Raw genomic sequence first — 16087 nt, 5'->3', positions numbered from 1 at the left:
GGTCTGATATTTTGCCTTTTCCCACATGGGTTCTGGTCATCTCTTGCTTAGTGATACATGGATCAGAGAATGAATCTACTGCACAGTACACTTGTTTATGCCAACCTCTTCACATGAACTACAGTAAGTCTAATGAGATATACGCCACAATATGGCTGTTTCTATTTTTATGTTTTGTCCTAATGTTTCATTCTAAGACTAAGAACAAGGCCACATGTGCTGACCCCGAAGTGCCAACTAAGCTAACTAAACTGAATATAAAGGAACTATAGAGAATGACAATATCAACAAGCAGTGCTGTATTTTGAGTGCTTTTTTGTCATCTGTCAACTCCCGAACTTCATCAATAGTTACAGTGTGTAAGCACGACATTGCAGAGTTAGCATTGTGCATAATCTCACAACCGAGTTCTCAGTAGGGCTGTCACTTTTTATTCCAAATTCAAACTACAGTTTAAACGTGAGAAAAAATGTGATCTTTAATGATGTGTTCTTTTACGTGTCAATACTTATTCATCTGAACTAGATTTTGTTGAAAAAGTGACAGGCCTATTGTTTTTTTGGCTGACATCAGTGGATAGTAAAACTGAAGATTGACAGCATTCTCAAAACAACAGACTTGTTTTTTTGCCACATTGGGGGAAGTGGAACAAGCTGCAAAATTGACATATATACTATGATATGTGTTTATATATATATATACTTATGTATGCTTATGTACACATCTAGCAGATAGGTGTGTGGCAAAAAATTGATAGAGCAATATATCATATAATCATAAACTTTTTTCTATGGTGCTATATCAGTATTCCAGCCCATCATATCGATACATAAAATAAAATAAAAAAATAGCAATTTGATGTTTAGCTAACATATTATGGGAATCTCAATTAATGTGCTAGCATGGCGATCGTGAAAATGTAATCTTAACATTAATTACGCATTTTGCTTCACATGCTTAACATCCTGAGTGGGGCTGGGCGAGACGGCCAAAACTTTTGTCATGATAAAAAATGTCATACCATTCGATATCAATAATCAAGATAAAATCAAGTCAAATCATTATTTCTTTAAATTTTAAAGGCTGATTTTTGCTTTTTTGGTGGTTAATTGTGGTTTTTAACTGTTCTTTATGGTCAGAACATGACAAACACCTGCCAAACAGTGGATCACTTAACAAATTGAGGAAGAACATTCAAAACAATTAAGATAAAATCATTTTTTGAAAATATGCTTGAGTAAAATTAAGTAATATTTTTTCTTAATAAAAAAATAAAGTGCTATGTGTGATTCAAATGAATTAAATCAAACATTTATTGATGATATATTGAACATTTGTTATATTGTTATGGAGAAAAATTAAATTTCAATAATAATCATTAATGATTTATTGCCCAGCCCTAATCCTGAGTGAAATACTCTGCAAATACTTAAAGCACATATGTTTCCGGAGCTCTGTGTGAAATAAAAAAGAGCTGCTAACTTCACTGTCTTGATCTGTTACTCTGCTGCTTCAGCACTCCACACTGACTAACTACAGCAACCCCAAAGTGTCAAAACTCCCACCCAGAATTCCCAATTTCCTAAAAATACAGCTATCACTAGGCATGGAAATAGCAGCACAATGCTGTCACTGAACAGTTATCAATATAATGTGATGTACATATTAGACTTAGGTGGTACACAGCAATTTGTATTTTCAGTAAAAACATTGGTAAATTCAGTTAATTTGCATTTTTATGTGCCTTTTATAAAGAAATGTTTTTATAATAATTTTTCATAGCTGCCCTGTAGTTCTGTAGTTTTAATTTACTTACTTAATTTAATTTACTGAAAAATGTGTGCTGCAGAGTTGTGTTGCTTTTGAAATTTGGATTTGCCACAAATAAATAGAGAAAACTTTTTAATAGGCCATTTTGTATTCACATATAGACAAATATTGTGATGTATCATTTTAGGATTGTCTAGCGATATATAGATTATTGCAGAATTGCTGTATCGTGATATTATTGTTATCGTGAGCTATGTAGCGTGTATTGTATCATATCGTGAGGTACCCTGCGAGTCCCACCCCTACTAGCAGATAGAGAGCAGCATTAGCATTCGTTTGAGTCGCCTAAGGTATGTAGAAATCAATATTCACTCTTCATTTGCAGCTGTGTTTTACTCTCCACTAACTGCTGAGAAAAATATCTTTCTCAAAACAACAAGCTGAAAGATGCTAAAGTCAAGGTTCCCACGTGTCCTGGAAAACCTGGAAAACAGTTTAATTTTCCAGTCATGGAAAACACCTGGAAAATGAGAGAAGAAGTCAGATGTCCTGGAAAATCTTGTGTTGTCCTGTAAAATTATTTTACAAGCATGGAAACTCCTCACCTTATGCAGAGAGGAACATATGAGTGTATGACGTGATCCCTGTCTGCCTTACCAGCTGGATCATCACTGAAAGTGTCCTGGAATAGTCCTGGAAAATGATCTCTAGAAAAGGTTGAGAGACCTGAAAATGCTCTGTAGAGCTGAGGGGAACTGCAGAGTTGATGATAATCCTGTTTGTCACTACGAATGAACCATTTGACATTCCACATGTGGGAGATCTTTAATATAAACATTTTGAGTGATTAGTGAAGTTTTAAAAACCTGAAGACAAAATCTAGCACTGTCTTACAATTGGTGTGTTTATCCACTCGTGTTGATGTTCCAGTGAAGGCAAGCCATTGATAGTCACCTGTCATTTTGTGTATACGCAGGAATGACACTGCCATAAATGCCTATTGAGCCTTATCAGCTCACAATGAGTGAGTTAGTGGTCTTGGCTAGTCTCATGCAGGGTTCTCACTGTGATTTGGAATGCAGCACAGCCTTGTAATGGAGACAGATAGTTTCTTTTCCACAAGCATTTCCCTGTGTATATTTGATTGATTTTGTCCTCTCAACACATCCATTTACCTTCACACACTGTCGTCACTAGCTGCATATGAATTCCCGTTATAATATTGTTCCTTGCAGTGTTGTTGCATTGGACTTTTATGGATCATGTCTAGCCTCCAGGCAGCACGCTAGGCTAAAGGTCACATGTTCAGGTCATTAACCCAGCTGCATCTTACTGCTATGTCAGCTACATAACAACATGTGTTTTCTAAATATTAGATGGAATTTGAATGCTGTTAATATCATTATCAGCAGCCATGCACAAGCTCCAGGCAACAGTAAACACTAAAGCTGTCATAGTGTTGCTCTGTCAGCCAGCTTCTCCCCATCACTCCTATAGATTCCTATGTGATCCTCACTGTGTGTGCTTGTATTTCTGTGTCTGTGTTTGGCGTCATAACACAACATGTTGTAGATAGTGCTGCTTTTGCTGGGTCAGCCGTGTTGTTTTGGCTGTGAGGTGACCTTTGACCGCTGGCTAGTTCTCTCCACCAGCCTCCTGGGTCATTACATTCACACTGAGCCTCCTCTTTACCTGTGAGCCGGTCCCTCTCTACTCCCACCTCCCTCCATTACTGATCAATTAGACACTAAAGTAATTAGATTGTATCTGATGTGCCCAAAACAGCTGTGTGTGTCCGTGTGTGTGTGTGTGTGTCAGGGTGATTAGTGGGCTAGGTAATGATCTACAAGGGCCATACCAAATTAACAATGCAACCTCTTTAATGAGCCCCTATTAGCCCTGCACCCAGATTTTACCACCCACACACACATATGCACACACGCGCACGCACACAGACACACACACACACACACCATATCTTGCTTGAAATATAAAGAGTCTTAATCCTGATAAAGAGCTGACTTGACAAAGTGATGTTTTTTGTTGGCATCTGTGAATCTGGCAACATTTTGACTTGCTCTGAAGTGAAGTGCACCACAGGGTAGTATCAAGCCAAACAGGTGGCACTGCTCAGTATTTTAGTTACAAAACGCTTGTGTTCTGTTTGACCAGCCACATCTTAGCGTAAAGACAGATGGGCTGTTTCTGTGGCTTCAGCTGGTACAGACATATCCTCACTCACGACCTAAGCAAAAGCACCTTTCATATGTATCCTTTGTTTGCTTATTTTAATTTGATATAGATTATTCAGGCTGTATATTTACACTTTCGAATGTATGAATCAGGTGCAAAGGATGTACAGAAAAATCAAATGTCACTTGAAGTTATTAGGTGGTGAAAGTGTGTGGATCTCCCTGAAAGCGCTCTAGATCACATTCAGCGGCTTTATCATGCTTTTCATCATGTTATCATGTTTCCTTTGAACTAGCTGTATGTTATTTTGGGGTCTATCACATTTATCATTTTATTTCTTCTCATTTCTTTCAGTGTTCATTCAGAAAAAGTCTGGCTTTGCTCTGATCTCTCCTCCTTCTGTTTCCTCTCTTTCTCTATCTATATCTCTCTTTCCCTCTGTCCTGTTCTGTCATTCTGATTATCAGTCCTCTTATCCCTCTCTCTGCTGTCAGGACACTATCTCTCTCTTTCTCAAATTAACATTTTAATTACAGGCCCTGCTTAACCCGAGAAAATCAATACCTCTTTCCGCCTTCCTCTCTCGCTTTTCTCTCTCCCTCTCTTTCCCTCAAACCCCCTTTTCTCTCCTTTTCTGTAACAACCCCCTCACACACACACACACACAACTATACACATTTCCTGCCATTGATCTGTGCATCTTAACATCCACAACATCCAGACAAACCTCTGCAATTCTGTGGTTAGGAAAGAGCAGAATTAGTCTGTATTCCACCATCCTGTGGAGAGAGAGAAGAAGGGATCATAGAGGGAGGAGCAGTTGAGGTATAACAGTCCAACACTAAAAAAACCCAGCAACTTTACTTTGAGAATTAAACTGTGCTGAAAAGATTGACTGTGTCATGTGTGACAACCACTTTACCATCCTAAGTCTTTTACATAGACTATCAAGACATGATGTAAGGCATTCAAACAGCACAGACAGGGCCAAAACCAGAGTTCACCAGCCTAGGGCTGCAACTAATAATTCTTTTCATTACGCATTCATCTGCAGATTATTATCTTGATAATCTGTTAATCCTTCTGTCCGCCCAGTCCAAAAATATTCACCTTACTATGATGTACAAAGAAAAGCAGCACGCCCTCACATTGGAGAGCCTGGAACAATCCGAAGTTTGTTTTTTTTGCTTGAAATTACATTGATACATTAATCAATTATTAAAATAGATACATTTTCTCTTGATCAACTAATCGATTATTCAGCTAATCTGCTCTACACTAGTGCACACAGTGCATACACACTCCATGCCAAGAGGATTCTCTCCTGATCCCTGTTTCTTCTACATTTTATACTTCCACCACTTTCATTAGTAGAGTTCAGACAGAATTTTTTTTTCTATTTAAATAATTAAAGCAGTATATAAAATATGCAAAAGGCTGTCCTCCAGGTGAAACAGAAGAGTTGAACTGTACAGGGCTAATCATTTGCGTAGTGTACCGTGGCAGTGATTGAATCTCTGAAGCCATCCGGGTCAGTCCTAATAATGTGTGGGATCAGCATGTTGGCAGCTCGCAGCTTACTGCTTCCCTCTGATCTCACCTGCTGTGTGTGTGTGTGTGTGTGTGTGTGTGTGTGTGTGTGTGTGTGTGTGTGTGTGTGTGTGTGTGTGTGTGTGTGTGTGTGTGTGTCCGGCTCAGTCCCCAGAGACCCTAGCAGACCCAGTGTTTGACCACACACACACAGAAGCAGCAGAACTTCTCCTGGATTTTTGAGTGCACATTGCTGCAGATCTCTCTTCATTCCTGTTAGCACTTACATGTTTTACACTCTGTTAACGGCTTAATAGGTCAATCTGATATTATGACAAACGTCCAGAAATATAATATATAGAAATTGTGTGTGTTATTTATAAGAATTGAAACTACAGGCCAACACGCTGTGTTAAACTAAAGCGTTACTGACTAAAGTATGATCCTGATGTCCTCTGGTCTCTGTCGGCAGGTTTGGATCCATTTCCTTCCACCTCAACACCACCAGTCACAAAAAAAAACCCTGCTAAAAGACCCACAGTTCTGCCCCTTCCATCCTCTTCCTCCTCCAGGCGGTTAAAGCAACTTACAGAGGAGGAGCAGGATCCAACATGTGCAGCCGCCACACTGCACCACCTCAGACAGAACCTCCCTCTGCCTGCAGAATCCAGGTATTGACAAGCCCTATCACATTCCCTCTCTGTTAGCCTGAGGTACACCAGTACTCGCCGTCTCCCATCAGTCCTCTACCTTTTCATTTCCTGTTCACTTCACCTCCTCTCACTATACCTCAAACACAAGAAATGTACATTTCAGTTTATTATTTATACAGTTTATTATTACCGTGTTTTTTAATATTCAGACCTTTGCAGGTGAACTGAAAGGAACAGGGTGGACAATAAAGACCACAAATCATGATAGGATTATTTTGATGCATATTGCAAATGTAGCCTCACTTAGAAATGAAGCCCACGCTTGTTTTCTCTGTTGCTTGCATCAGCTATCCAACGAAGGTTAAAATCAAGGGCAACTGGACTTGGTTGAAGATACTGGAAGACGTTTTGTCCCTCATCCAAAGGACTTCTTCAGTTCTGTACTGAAGAAGTCAGTGAAGAAGTCAGTGAAGTCAGTGAACTGAAGAAGTCCTTTGGATGAAGGACGAAACGTCTTCCAGTATCTTCAACCAAGTCCAGTTGCCCTTGATTTTAACCTTCGTTGGATAACTATGACCTGGATGACTGAGAGTCTTCATAGACATCTTGCATCAGCTACTATTCTGCTTCTTATGTGGGGACACCGGGTGGGGATGTAGCTCTGTGCGCGCTCCTGAGCCTCTCTCTGACTACAGCGATAACACCGCAGCTAATGACATGCAGTCCACTAACACCATAAAACAACCGGCTCCCAGCAAAACACAGACTCCAACATAAACTCCACGTAAGAATACAAAACAACAACAAAGTTTTATGTGCTGAAGCTCATCAGGCCAAAAGACATTCAGATGATGTCGCTGAAAACAGTGAACATCAGAAAGGCTGGAGAAACACAGAGAGTCACGTTAACTTGCGGGCTAACGCCAAGCAGTTGCTATTGTTATCCAGTGCAAAGTTGTATCGCTTTACCAACTAACGCAACCCACATTACTATCCTGTGTACCACCGGTATCATGTCAAAGTGTTGACTTAGCCTGTAAGAAAGGGTGTAACAGTAAAAAGCAAATGTGGAGCGATTTGTTTAGGCAGGGCAGCCAGTTAACGCTACATTTACTCGGACCTGCCGCTGTTTCGTAACGTTCAATTTAGATTTCTTTTGGTTTTACCGATAATTAGTTTCACAGCTTCTCCACCTCTCCTTCGCTGTAACTAATGTGACCCACATAATACAACAATACTGCAACAAAACAGTTTCAATTTAATTCATTTCAATTTTATTTATATAGCACCAAATCACACCAACAGTTATCTCTGAGCGCTTTTCATAAAAGAGCAGGTCTAGACCATACTCTGTGAAGATATTTACAGAAACCCAACAGTTCCCACCAAGAGCAGCACTAGGCGACAGAGGCAAGGAAAAACTTCCTTTTAAGAGGCAGAAACCTCGAGCAGAACCATGGCTCAGGGTGGGCGGCCATCTGCCTCGACTGGTTGGGGTGAAGGAGAGAGAGAGGGGGGGAGGGGGAGGCAGCCTACACAATATACACACAGAGGTACAGACAGTAAAGGTGATGTTGCTATAGACTGAATGAAAAATGGCATAGATATTTATAATAGTGTTAATGATGATAATCGTAATGTTAATGATTATAATAACAATAATAACAATAGGACTAGTAACAATAATTGTAGCAGAGGGTGTCGAGCAGGAACACGGGGGCAGCAGGTGACTCGCAACCACAGATCCAGACTCCACAGCTCCAGAGCCAGAAAACCTGCAGGAAGTGATAGGAGGAGAGAGGAGAGGGACGAGAAAGCACAAGACTACGTGAACAGGAAGAAGTCGAGTTAGTAAAATGCATTAATGGGATGAGGTTGCATACAGAGGGAGAGAAAGAGGAGGAGAGAGGGGCTCAGTGCATCATGGGAAATCCCCCGGCAGTCTAGGCCTATAGCAGCATAACTAAGGGATGGTTCAGGACTCACCTGAGCCAGCCCTAACTATAAGCTTTATCAAAGAGGAAAGTCTTAAGCCTACTCTTAAATGTGGAGATGGTGTCTGCCTCCTGAACCCAAACTGGAACCTGGTTCCACAGGAGAGGAGCTTGATAGCTGAATGCTCTGGCTCCTAGTCTACTTTTGGAGACTCTAGGAACCACAAGTAACCCTGCATTCTGGGAGCGCAGTGCTCTGGTGGGGTAGTAAGGTACTATGAGCTCTTTAAGATAAGATGGTGCCTGACCATTAAGAGCTTTGTAGGTGAGAAGAAGGATTTTAAATTCTATTCTGGATTTTACTGGAAGGCAATGCAGAGAAGCTAAAACAGGAGAAGTATGATCTCTTTTCCTGGTTCCTGTCAGAACACGTGCTGCAGCATTCTGGATCAGCTGAAGCTCTTAATGGACTTTTTCGAGCAGCCTGATAATAAGGAATTGCAGTAATCCAACCTAGAAGCAACAAATGCATGGACTAGTTTTTCTGCATCACTTTTAGACCGGATGTTCCTAATGAGGGCGATGCCATCAAGGGAAACTATATCTTTAGATAATGCGTCACGGAGGTGTTGGGCCCCAGAACAACAACTTCAGTTTTATCTGAGTTTAACATTAGAAAATTACAGGTCATCAAGGTTTTAATATCCTGAAGGCACATTTGAAATTTAGCTAACTGATGAGTTTCATCTGGCTTGATCGATAGATATAACTGAGTATCATCTGCATAACAATGAAAGTTTATGGAATATTTCCTTGATAGTTGGCTAAAACATCTGGATCAAGGCTTTTCAGAAGAGGTTTAATTAAAGCTACTGTAAGTTCTGTGGTACATAGCCTGTTGATAAAGATAGATTCATCATATCTAGTAAAGAAGTGCCGACTAAGGGTAAAACTTCTTTAAGCAGCCTAGTCGGGATGGGGTGTAAGAGGCAAGTTGATGGTTTAGATGAAGAAATTATTGAAGTTAGTTGGTAAAGATTGAGGGAAGCAAAACAGTCTAAACATATATCTGGTTCTACAGCTGTTTCTAAGGTTCTTGAGTTTAGAGATAAGCCAGTTGAGGGCAGGTCTTGGTGAATTTTTTTCTCTAATAGTTAGAATTTTATCATTAAAGAAGCTCATGAAGTCGTAACTACTGAGAGCTATAGGAATACCTGGCTCAATAGAGCTGTGACTCTCTGTCAGCCTGGCTACAGTGCTGAAAAGAAACCTGGGGTTGTTCCTATTTTCCTCTATTAATGACGAGTATTACGCTGCTCTGGCATTACGGAGGGCCTTCCTATAAGTTTTAAGACTATCTTGCCAAATTAAACGAGAATTTTCCACTTTGGTGGAACGCCAATTCCTCTCAAGTTTCTGCGATTTTTTTTTTATTTTGTGAGTTTCAGTATTATACCATGGAGCTAACCGTCTTTGTTTTGAGGTGGGTTCATTTAGGCTAACATATTTTCCATCACCCAGCCAGGTTTCAGTAAGACAAAATAAATCAATATCATAATCTGATGTTAGTTCATTTACTAGTACACCTTTAGAAGAGGGAGATCTGATGTTTAAGAGTCAACATTTAATTCTCCTATTCTTTTGCACTATTGCACTTGTGGTTTTAATTTTTACGAGGTTTTTATACACAGCTCCTCTTCTGTTTACCTTTGATTTAAATAATTTCACTGGTCGGGGGGCAGACACCGTCACTATAGGATTTTCACTATCAATAATCAGACCAGGTCTTCCCCAGATGTCTGCCAATGATCTACAAAGCCCACATCGTTTGCTGGACACCACCTCGACAACAGTGACAACAACACAGAGGAAGAGCCACGAGCACACACCTGGTTGCAATCTTGAAACTGCACCACTAGTGGCCGCTGAAAACTACATATATTATTATATGTACTCCAACCCAGTACCACCTCTGTTCCTGACCTTGTAATATTTTAATAAATCACCTCAATGCAGATGTGCAAGGCTGTGGAAGACAAGCTGTAATAAAATGTAATGTTATCCCAGTTCTTTGAAAATTGGATTTCCAGTTTGGGCCCAGCGAGTCAAACATATGATGTGAAGCATCATGTGGGTAAAACTGTATGGCTTTAATAGATAGATTTATTGTGAAGTTAAACAGATGAAGTTAACAGGTAGCCTAATTCTAAGAGGCTGCTCTTTGAAATTGGAGGTTTCTATTAATTATGTTGCGAGGTGCTTCATTTAATACATTGATAGAGATAAGCCGTGTTGCTCCATGATGTTGCCAAAAGTACACTGGCCTCTGAGAGCAGGCACTGACATGGGCCTCAAGGGCCCTAAAACCGGACTAATGACAACAGTCTCTGTACCTTCGAAACTAGAGATTGATGTTTGACTCCTGCCCAAACAGGACACTGCTACTGTCAGATGAAAACCTCATAAAGTATCTCTATCTCTTAAAAATGACAGGGATTAACTTCTACATTTAGTTCAAGCTATTAAAAACTGTCTTTATGTAGATCCCTCTCTGTTACTACTAAAAGGGACAAACACACAAACAAGTGCAGTCCAGGTCCTCTGACCATCCTCTTTCTTTCAGGTTTGTATATTAAATAGTTTCTGGACAATGTGAGAGTTGACCCGAAACCCTAAGTTGAATTTGTCTGTGCATGAGACTAGTTTACCTCTCCTTCCAAATGTCTTTCCTGCAGCAGCAGCTCCTCAGGTCTTAATTCAGACCAGAAGGCTGTTGGGGCTCCTGTGGTTCCGTTTGGTTTGGATCTGTACTACTGGGGCCAGGAGCAGCCTAACGCTGGCAAGATCTTCAAGTAACTCACCAGACACACACGCACACACAATTCATCACTGATGGACATTTCAGTCATGTGGAAGAAATGTAATCTCTGCAATCACAGTCCCAGAAACAGCCACTACATTTGCAATTTGAGCTTTCATAGAATATGATAATAAACCCAGCATCTGGAAATAAAAATTTTCTCACCTTCTTTCAGTCAGTACTTTTAAACATGTTGCTGTCCAGTGGGTGTTTCATCAGAAATATGTTGTTTTCGATGTTTTCTTATCTTTCATGAATTCCCTTTTACATTCAGTTCCAGACAGCAATGAAACTGTCTCAAAGAGATCCTTCCCTCATGTCATGAGCGTCGTAAAGAGTGCCCACCAGAGGGTGCGCTTCAGCTCCTCTGTTAACTTTGCAGCACCAAACAATAAAACATCAGCTGACCGCAGTCTACCAGAGCCACAGAGAGTAGCTCCTGGTAGCTCTCACATTCAGTGTTCCCAGTGAGTTAGTCATTTGTCACGTCACTGCTCTTTTCAATGTGCAACGTTAGTGTGAAATCTCAAAGTTGCAGGTCCTCTGGGTCACTGTCACATGATAGACGACATGTTTTAGAGCCACATGGTGGTTAGAAAATGGTTTCTCGTAGCTTTGGCTAGAATTAACATTGCTGTTAAAGGGATAAACTAGATGTGAATATGCTACATAGTAGAAAGTAGTAATTGGGGCCCATTATATGTAAGGTAATAACTATTATGACAAAAAAAATAAATAAAATAAATAAATATATATATATATATATATATATATGGTATTATTATTATTGTTAGTAGTAGTAGTAATAGTAATGGTAGTAATGGTGGTAGTAGTAGTATATTGGTATTTCTTATAGTTTCTGTTTTGCTGGCCTCCACAATACATTCACTATTTAATTAAATGTTCATTATTAACAGCGCTCAATAATTTATAACAAATCAGATATTTGTAAAATGTTTTCTGTAGTTTTATACATTTGACTCTTATTTATCAAAACATATTTTGTTGTACTTTTGTTCAAAGTATTTATTTATATTTAACAATAATTTTTTTTTTTTTTAATACTGCATTATGCCATACTATCTTGGTGAGTTCTCATCATATCAACATCAACTATTAGGGATAATCTTTGTTTATGTTATGCGTTTCTTAAAATAAGGGGGGAAAAGAATATCGGCCGATATATCAGCATATCGGATTTTAAAATCCTCAAATATCGAAATTGGCATCGGATTTAGAAGTCCGATATCGGTCTGGCTCTAGTCTTAAAGGTCTCAGATGTGGGTTTCTGATGGTATGTTTAACTTGTGGTCCCATGTGTTTTGATTGTGCAGGTCAGCTTCTCAGCATCAGTTCTGGGTTCACGCTGAGATGGAGGAGGAGGTAGAGAACAAGGAGCTGCTGGCAGAGAGCAGGAGCAGATACATCTCCTTCCCTGGGAGTTTCACTCCTGTCAGCCATTATTGCAGAGCTCCACTGGGCAATGGAAAGCTGTGTCAGAGACAGGACCGCTACAAGGTAAAACTTGTCTCTTTGTGTTTCCCATGCTGTTGGTGTGTGTGTCTGAGCTGTGACTTTGTGCCCTTCAGTGTCCTTTCCATGGCCAGATCATTCCTCGAGACCAGGAGGGTCGACCCTGCAAACAGGAGGACCGATTGAGGGAGGAGCAGGAGGAGAGGAGGAAGAGGGAGGAGCATCCAGGTGAGGAGTGATCCACATATACACACTCACACACACACACTGACCATCCCTGAACTCTCCAAAATGTTTGTAAATGTAAACTTCAATAATTTCTTCATCTAAACCATCAATTTGTCTTTCGGACCACTCAAAGCGCTTTTACACTACATCTGCATTCACCAGTCATACACTGAGCCTAAGTGCTCAAACGGAAACTAACATTCATGCATGCATTCAGCCGCCCAAGGACACACGCAGGGGGAGCCAGGGATTGAACCGCCGACCTTCCGATTAACGGCCAACCAGCTCTACCTCCTGAGCCACAGCCGCCCATGTTTCAGCATGAATGCTTTAGAAAGGTCTTGTGTCCTCTAAAAGCAGCAAAGAAACAGTAAGAGCTGCATCTGTAAATGCGGGGTGTGTCTGTGGTGGCCAGTGTGAACAGTGAAGTGTAAGTAAGTAAAGTTTATTTGTATAGCATCTTTCACAGATAAAAATTGAAAGTGCTTCACAATAAAATGTGATAAAATACAACAAAGTAAAATACAGTGCATAAGAAAATTTAAAAACAAATGGAAAACATAGAACAAACAACCATAAAAACCCTTGTGTAACTAAAAGCTTGAATAGGAGAGTCTTCAATTGCTTTTTAAAAGAATCGACAGAATTCACACAATGTAGAAAGGTAGGCGATGCATTCCACAGCCTAGGTGCCACTGCTTGGAATGATTGAGTTCTGAACAGCCTGGAGACGGTAAAGCTCCTTCTTGCTCAAACAAGTAAAAAAGACTGTTACAGTTATCTAAACGAGAGGAAATAAAAGCATGAATGATCATCTCAGAATGCAAATGGTTGTTGTTGTTGCACTTCAGATTTGGTCAAAACTCCTATCAAGGCAGCTCATTATTATTACACCAACAAAATAATAAGTTCATTTTTGACCTTGGAAGCAGTAGCTTGGAAACAAAATCCCTGTAACTAGTAAGTGGACTTGTACTACTGTCCACTTACTAGCTTTTTCTGTTGCTCAGTGAACAACCTAAGGAAGACATGTGGTTGAATTTTCACAATAAAAAACAATAAAATAAAACAAATAAAAACAACAACACATAAAATACAAAACCATATGGCTAGTGAAATGCTTGTCTAAAAAGATGTGTCTTAAGGTGTTTTAAGTTTCCAGAGTCTTAAGTTTCCAGAGTCCAAGGCTCTCAAGGCCAAAGGGAGAGAGTTCTAGAGCCTTGGAGCCACCACACAGAAAACCCGATCACCTCTTGTTTTAAAACGAGTTCTGGGAACAGTTAAAAGGTCTTGGCCTGAGGACCTCAGAGAGCGACCAGAAGTGTGTGCGTGCAATAGATTCTGGATGTAAGAGGGAGCTTGACCATGCAAGGCTCTGTAAGTAATGGTTAAAATTTAAAATGCACTTTAAAACCAATTGGAAACCAATGAAGAGCCTTAAGCACAGGTGTAATGTGTGATCTCCTATTGGTCTGACAAAAGTCTTGCAGCTGCATTCTGTACAACTTACAGTTTGTCCATGGAGGATTTGTTTAAACAAGTGTACAGTACATTGCAATAATCCAGAAGAAGAAATAAAAGCATGAACAAACATCTCCATCTCTTCTTCAGAAAACACATAGATTTGTCAAAAATAACTGATTTCGCACAACATTAACGTCAGAGGATGATAGAGTCCCAGTGGCCTGCCTGATCTTACGAGTAATGTTTTCTGGGGCAAAAATCAGCACCTCAGTTTTGTCAATTGTGCAACACGGACAGTTTGTCTAGCCTATCAGGGCTAAAAGATAAATATAATTGGATGTCATCAGCATAACAATGATGAGATATTTCTTCAAAACTACCAATAATCTTTCCAAGAGGAAGCATATACAGACTGAACAGCAGGGGGCCGAGCACAGAACCTTGGGGCCCACCACAGGACAAAGGGGCAGAGTCTGACATATATGTTCCTATGGACTCCTGTCGGAAAGTTAGGAGGAAAACCAGTCCAGAGCTGATCCAGTAATGCCCACAGTTGTTTTCAGTCCATCAATCAGAGTGCAGTGATCAACAGTATCAAACGCTGCACTGATATCTAAGAGGACCAGCACAGAACATTTACCCCCATCAGCAGCCATCAAAATATCATTTGAGACCCTAAGGAGGGCAGTCTCAGTTGAATGGTTTTTACGAAAACCAGACTGAAACTTATCAAAGATATTATGGGAATCCAAAACATTATTTAGCTGGTTCGCAGCAACCTTTTCTAGAATCTTCGAAAGAAAAGGCAGTTTAGAAATAGGCCTATAGTTTCTAAATGAAGCTGCATCAAGATTGTTCTTTTTCAAGATAGGCTGAACAACAGCATGCTTAAAACAGCTGGTCCAGCTGAAGAGATAAGTTTAAAATTGACAACAAACATGGGCCAAGTAGATGTGGGTAAAATATCAACAGGGCTTTCGGAAGGATTCATCATGCCCACTAACTTCATGATGTCATTCAGGGTAATGGGGCAGAAGGAGTCCAGTATTGAAAGTCTGTGATGTTTAACTATATGGGGGTTTGCTGATGGAACAATGCCTGCCCTGACAGCCCTAACCTTGTCCACAAAGTGAGACAAAAAGTGGTTGCAGTCAACATTTGAAAACACAGGGACAATACATGCAGCAGGAGAAACAATGTTGTTAATAGTCTCAAACAGAGCTTTAGGATGTTTTTACAGGCAGAGGACCTAGCATCCTTGATCATTTCGTTTAAGACTATTAAGAGCTCTTTAAGATGCAGAATTTCTCTAGTTTTAAGAGGCGCCACTTTGTCCAACAGCAGGGTACAATGATCATTAAAAGCCTGTAACTGTTACTAGCTCAGTTTTCCTCAGAAATCATGTTGATGTAAATGGGTGAAGAGTGACCGTGGTTTAATGATGATGCCCAGTCACTGAGCAGAATGGAGAGAAACAACAGTAAACAGTTTGTGCAGGAAAACAACAGACCAGGTCAGTACATTCTGAGAGTGTATGTGTCTGCAGGATGTCCACCAGCTGCCTCAGTGTCTTGTTAACCACCAGCTTTGTGTGTGTGTGTTTGTGTGTGTGACCATGGCATGCAGTCCAGTGAGTTGTGAAATAGCATCTTTTGTTACCAACTACACTATCGATCCACGAGTCAATCTCACACTTAGAGACACACACACACACACACACACACACACCATCAATCTCACAGTAGGGGGGACAGTGGCATGAACGGACCATTGTCCTCAGCTCCTTCTACCTATTCAGTCACACAGTCAAACACAAACACACACATACACATATATACAGTGAGGGTAAACAGGCAATGAGGGACAGTAAGCCTAGTTCACACTACACGATTTTTAGCCCGATTTGCCACTCGGTGAGCTCCGCGACCATCAGGCTGTGATCAGGGGTAAATCAGCGGTCGATCAGGTGTTGCCAGTCGTTA

General features: G+C 40.3%; 1 protein-coding gene across 2 annotated transcripts in view; it reads left to right on the top strand.

Moving 5' to 3' along the window:
• uvssa (UV-stimulated scaffold protein A) overlaps positions 1-16087 on the top strand; it is an 80346-nt gene that overhangs the window by 52899 nt on the left and 11360 nt on the right. The window contains exons 10-13 of one of the 2 annotated variants that reach the window (XM_038698607.1): positions 5966-6164; positions 10819-10932; positions 12275-12458; positions 12530-12641. In XM_038698607.1, the coding sequence (XP_038554535.1) occupies positions 5966-6164; positions 10819-10932; positions 12275-12458; positions 12530-12641 (609 nt within the window). Of the gene's footprint in view, positions 1-5965; positions 6165-10815; positions 10933-12274; positions 12459-12529; positions 12642-16087 lie in introns of both variants that reach the window. The other variant, XM_038698606.1, reaches the window with a different exon arrangement.

This window comes from Micropterus salmoides, unplaced genomic scaffold (genome assembly GCF_014851395.1).
Source record: "Micropterus salmoides isolate LMB-PRFRI ecotype aquatic unplaced genomic scaffold, ASM1485139v1 Ms_hic_scaffold_5, whole genome shotgun sequence".
Lineage (NCBI taxonomy): Eukaryota > Metazoa > Chordata > Actinopteri > Centrarchiformes > Centrarchidae > Micropterus > Micropterus salmoides.
This window is presented reverse-complemented; position numbering and strand designations above follow the sequence as displayed.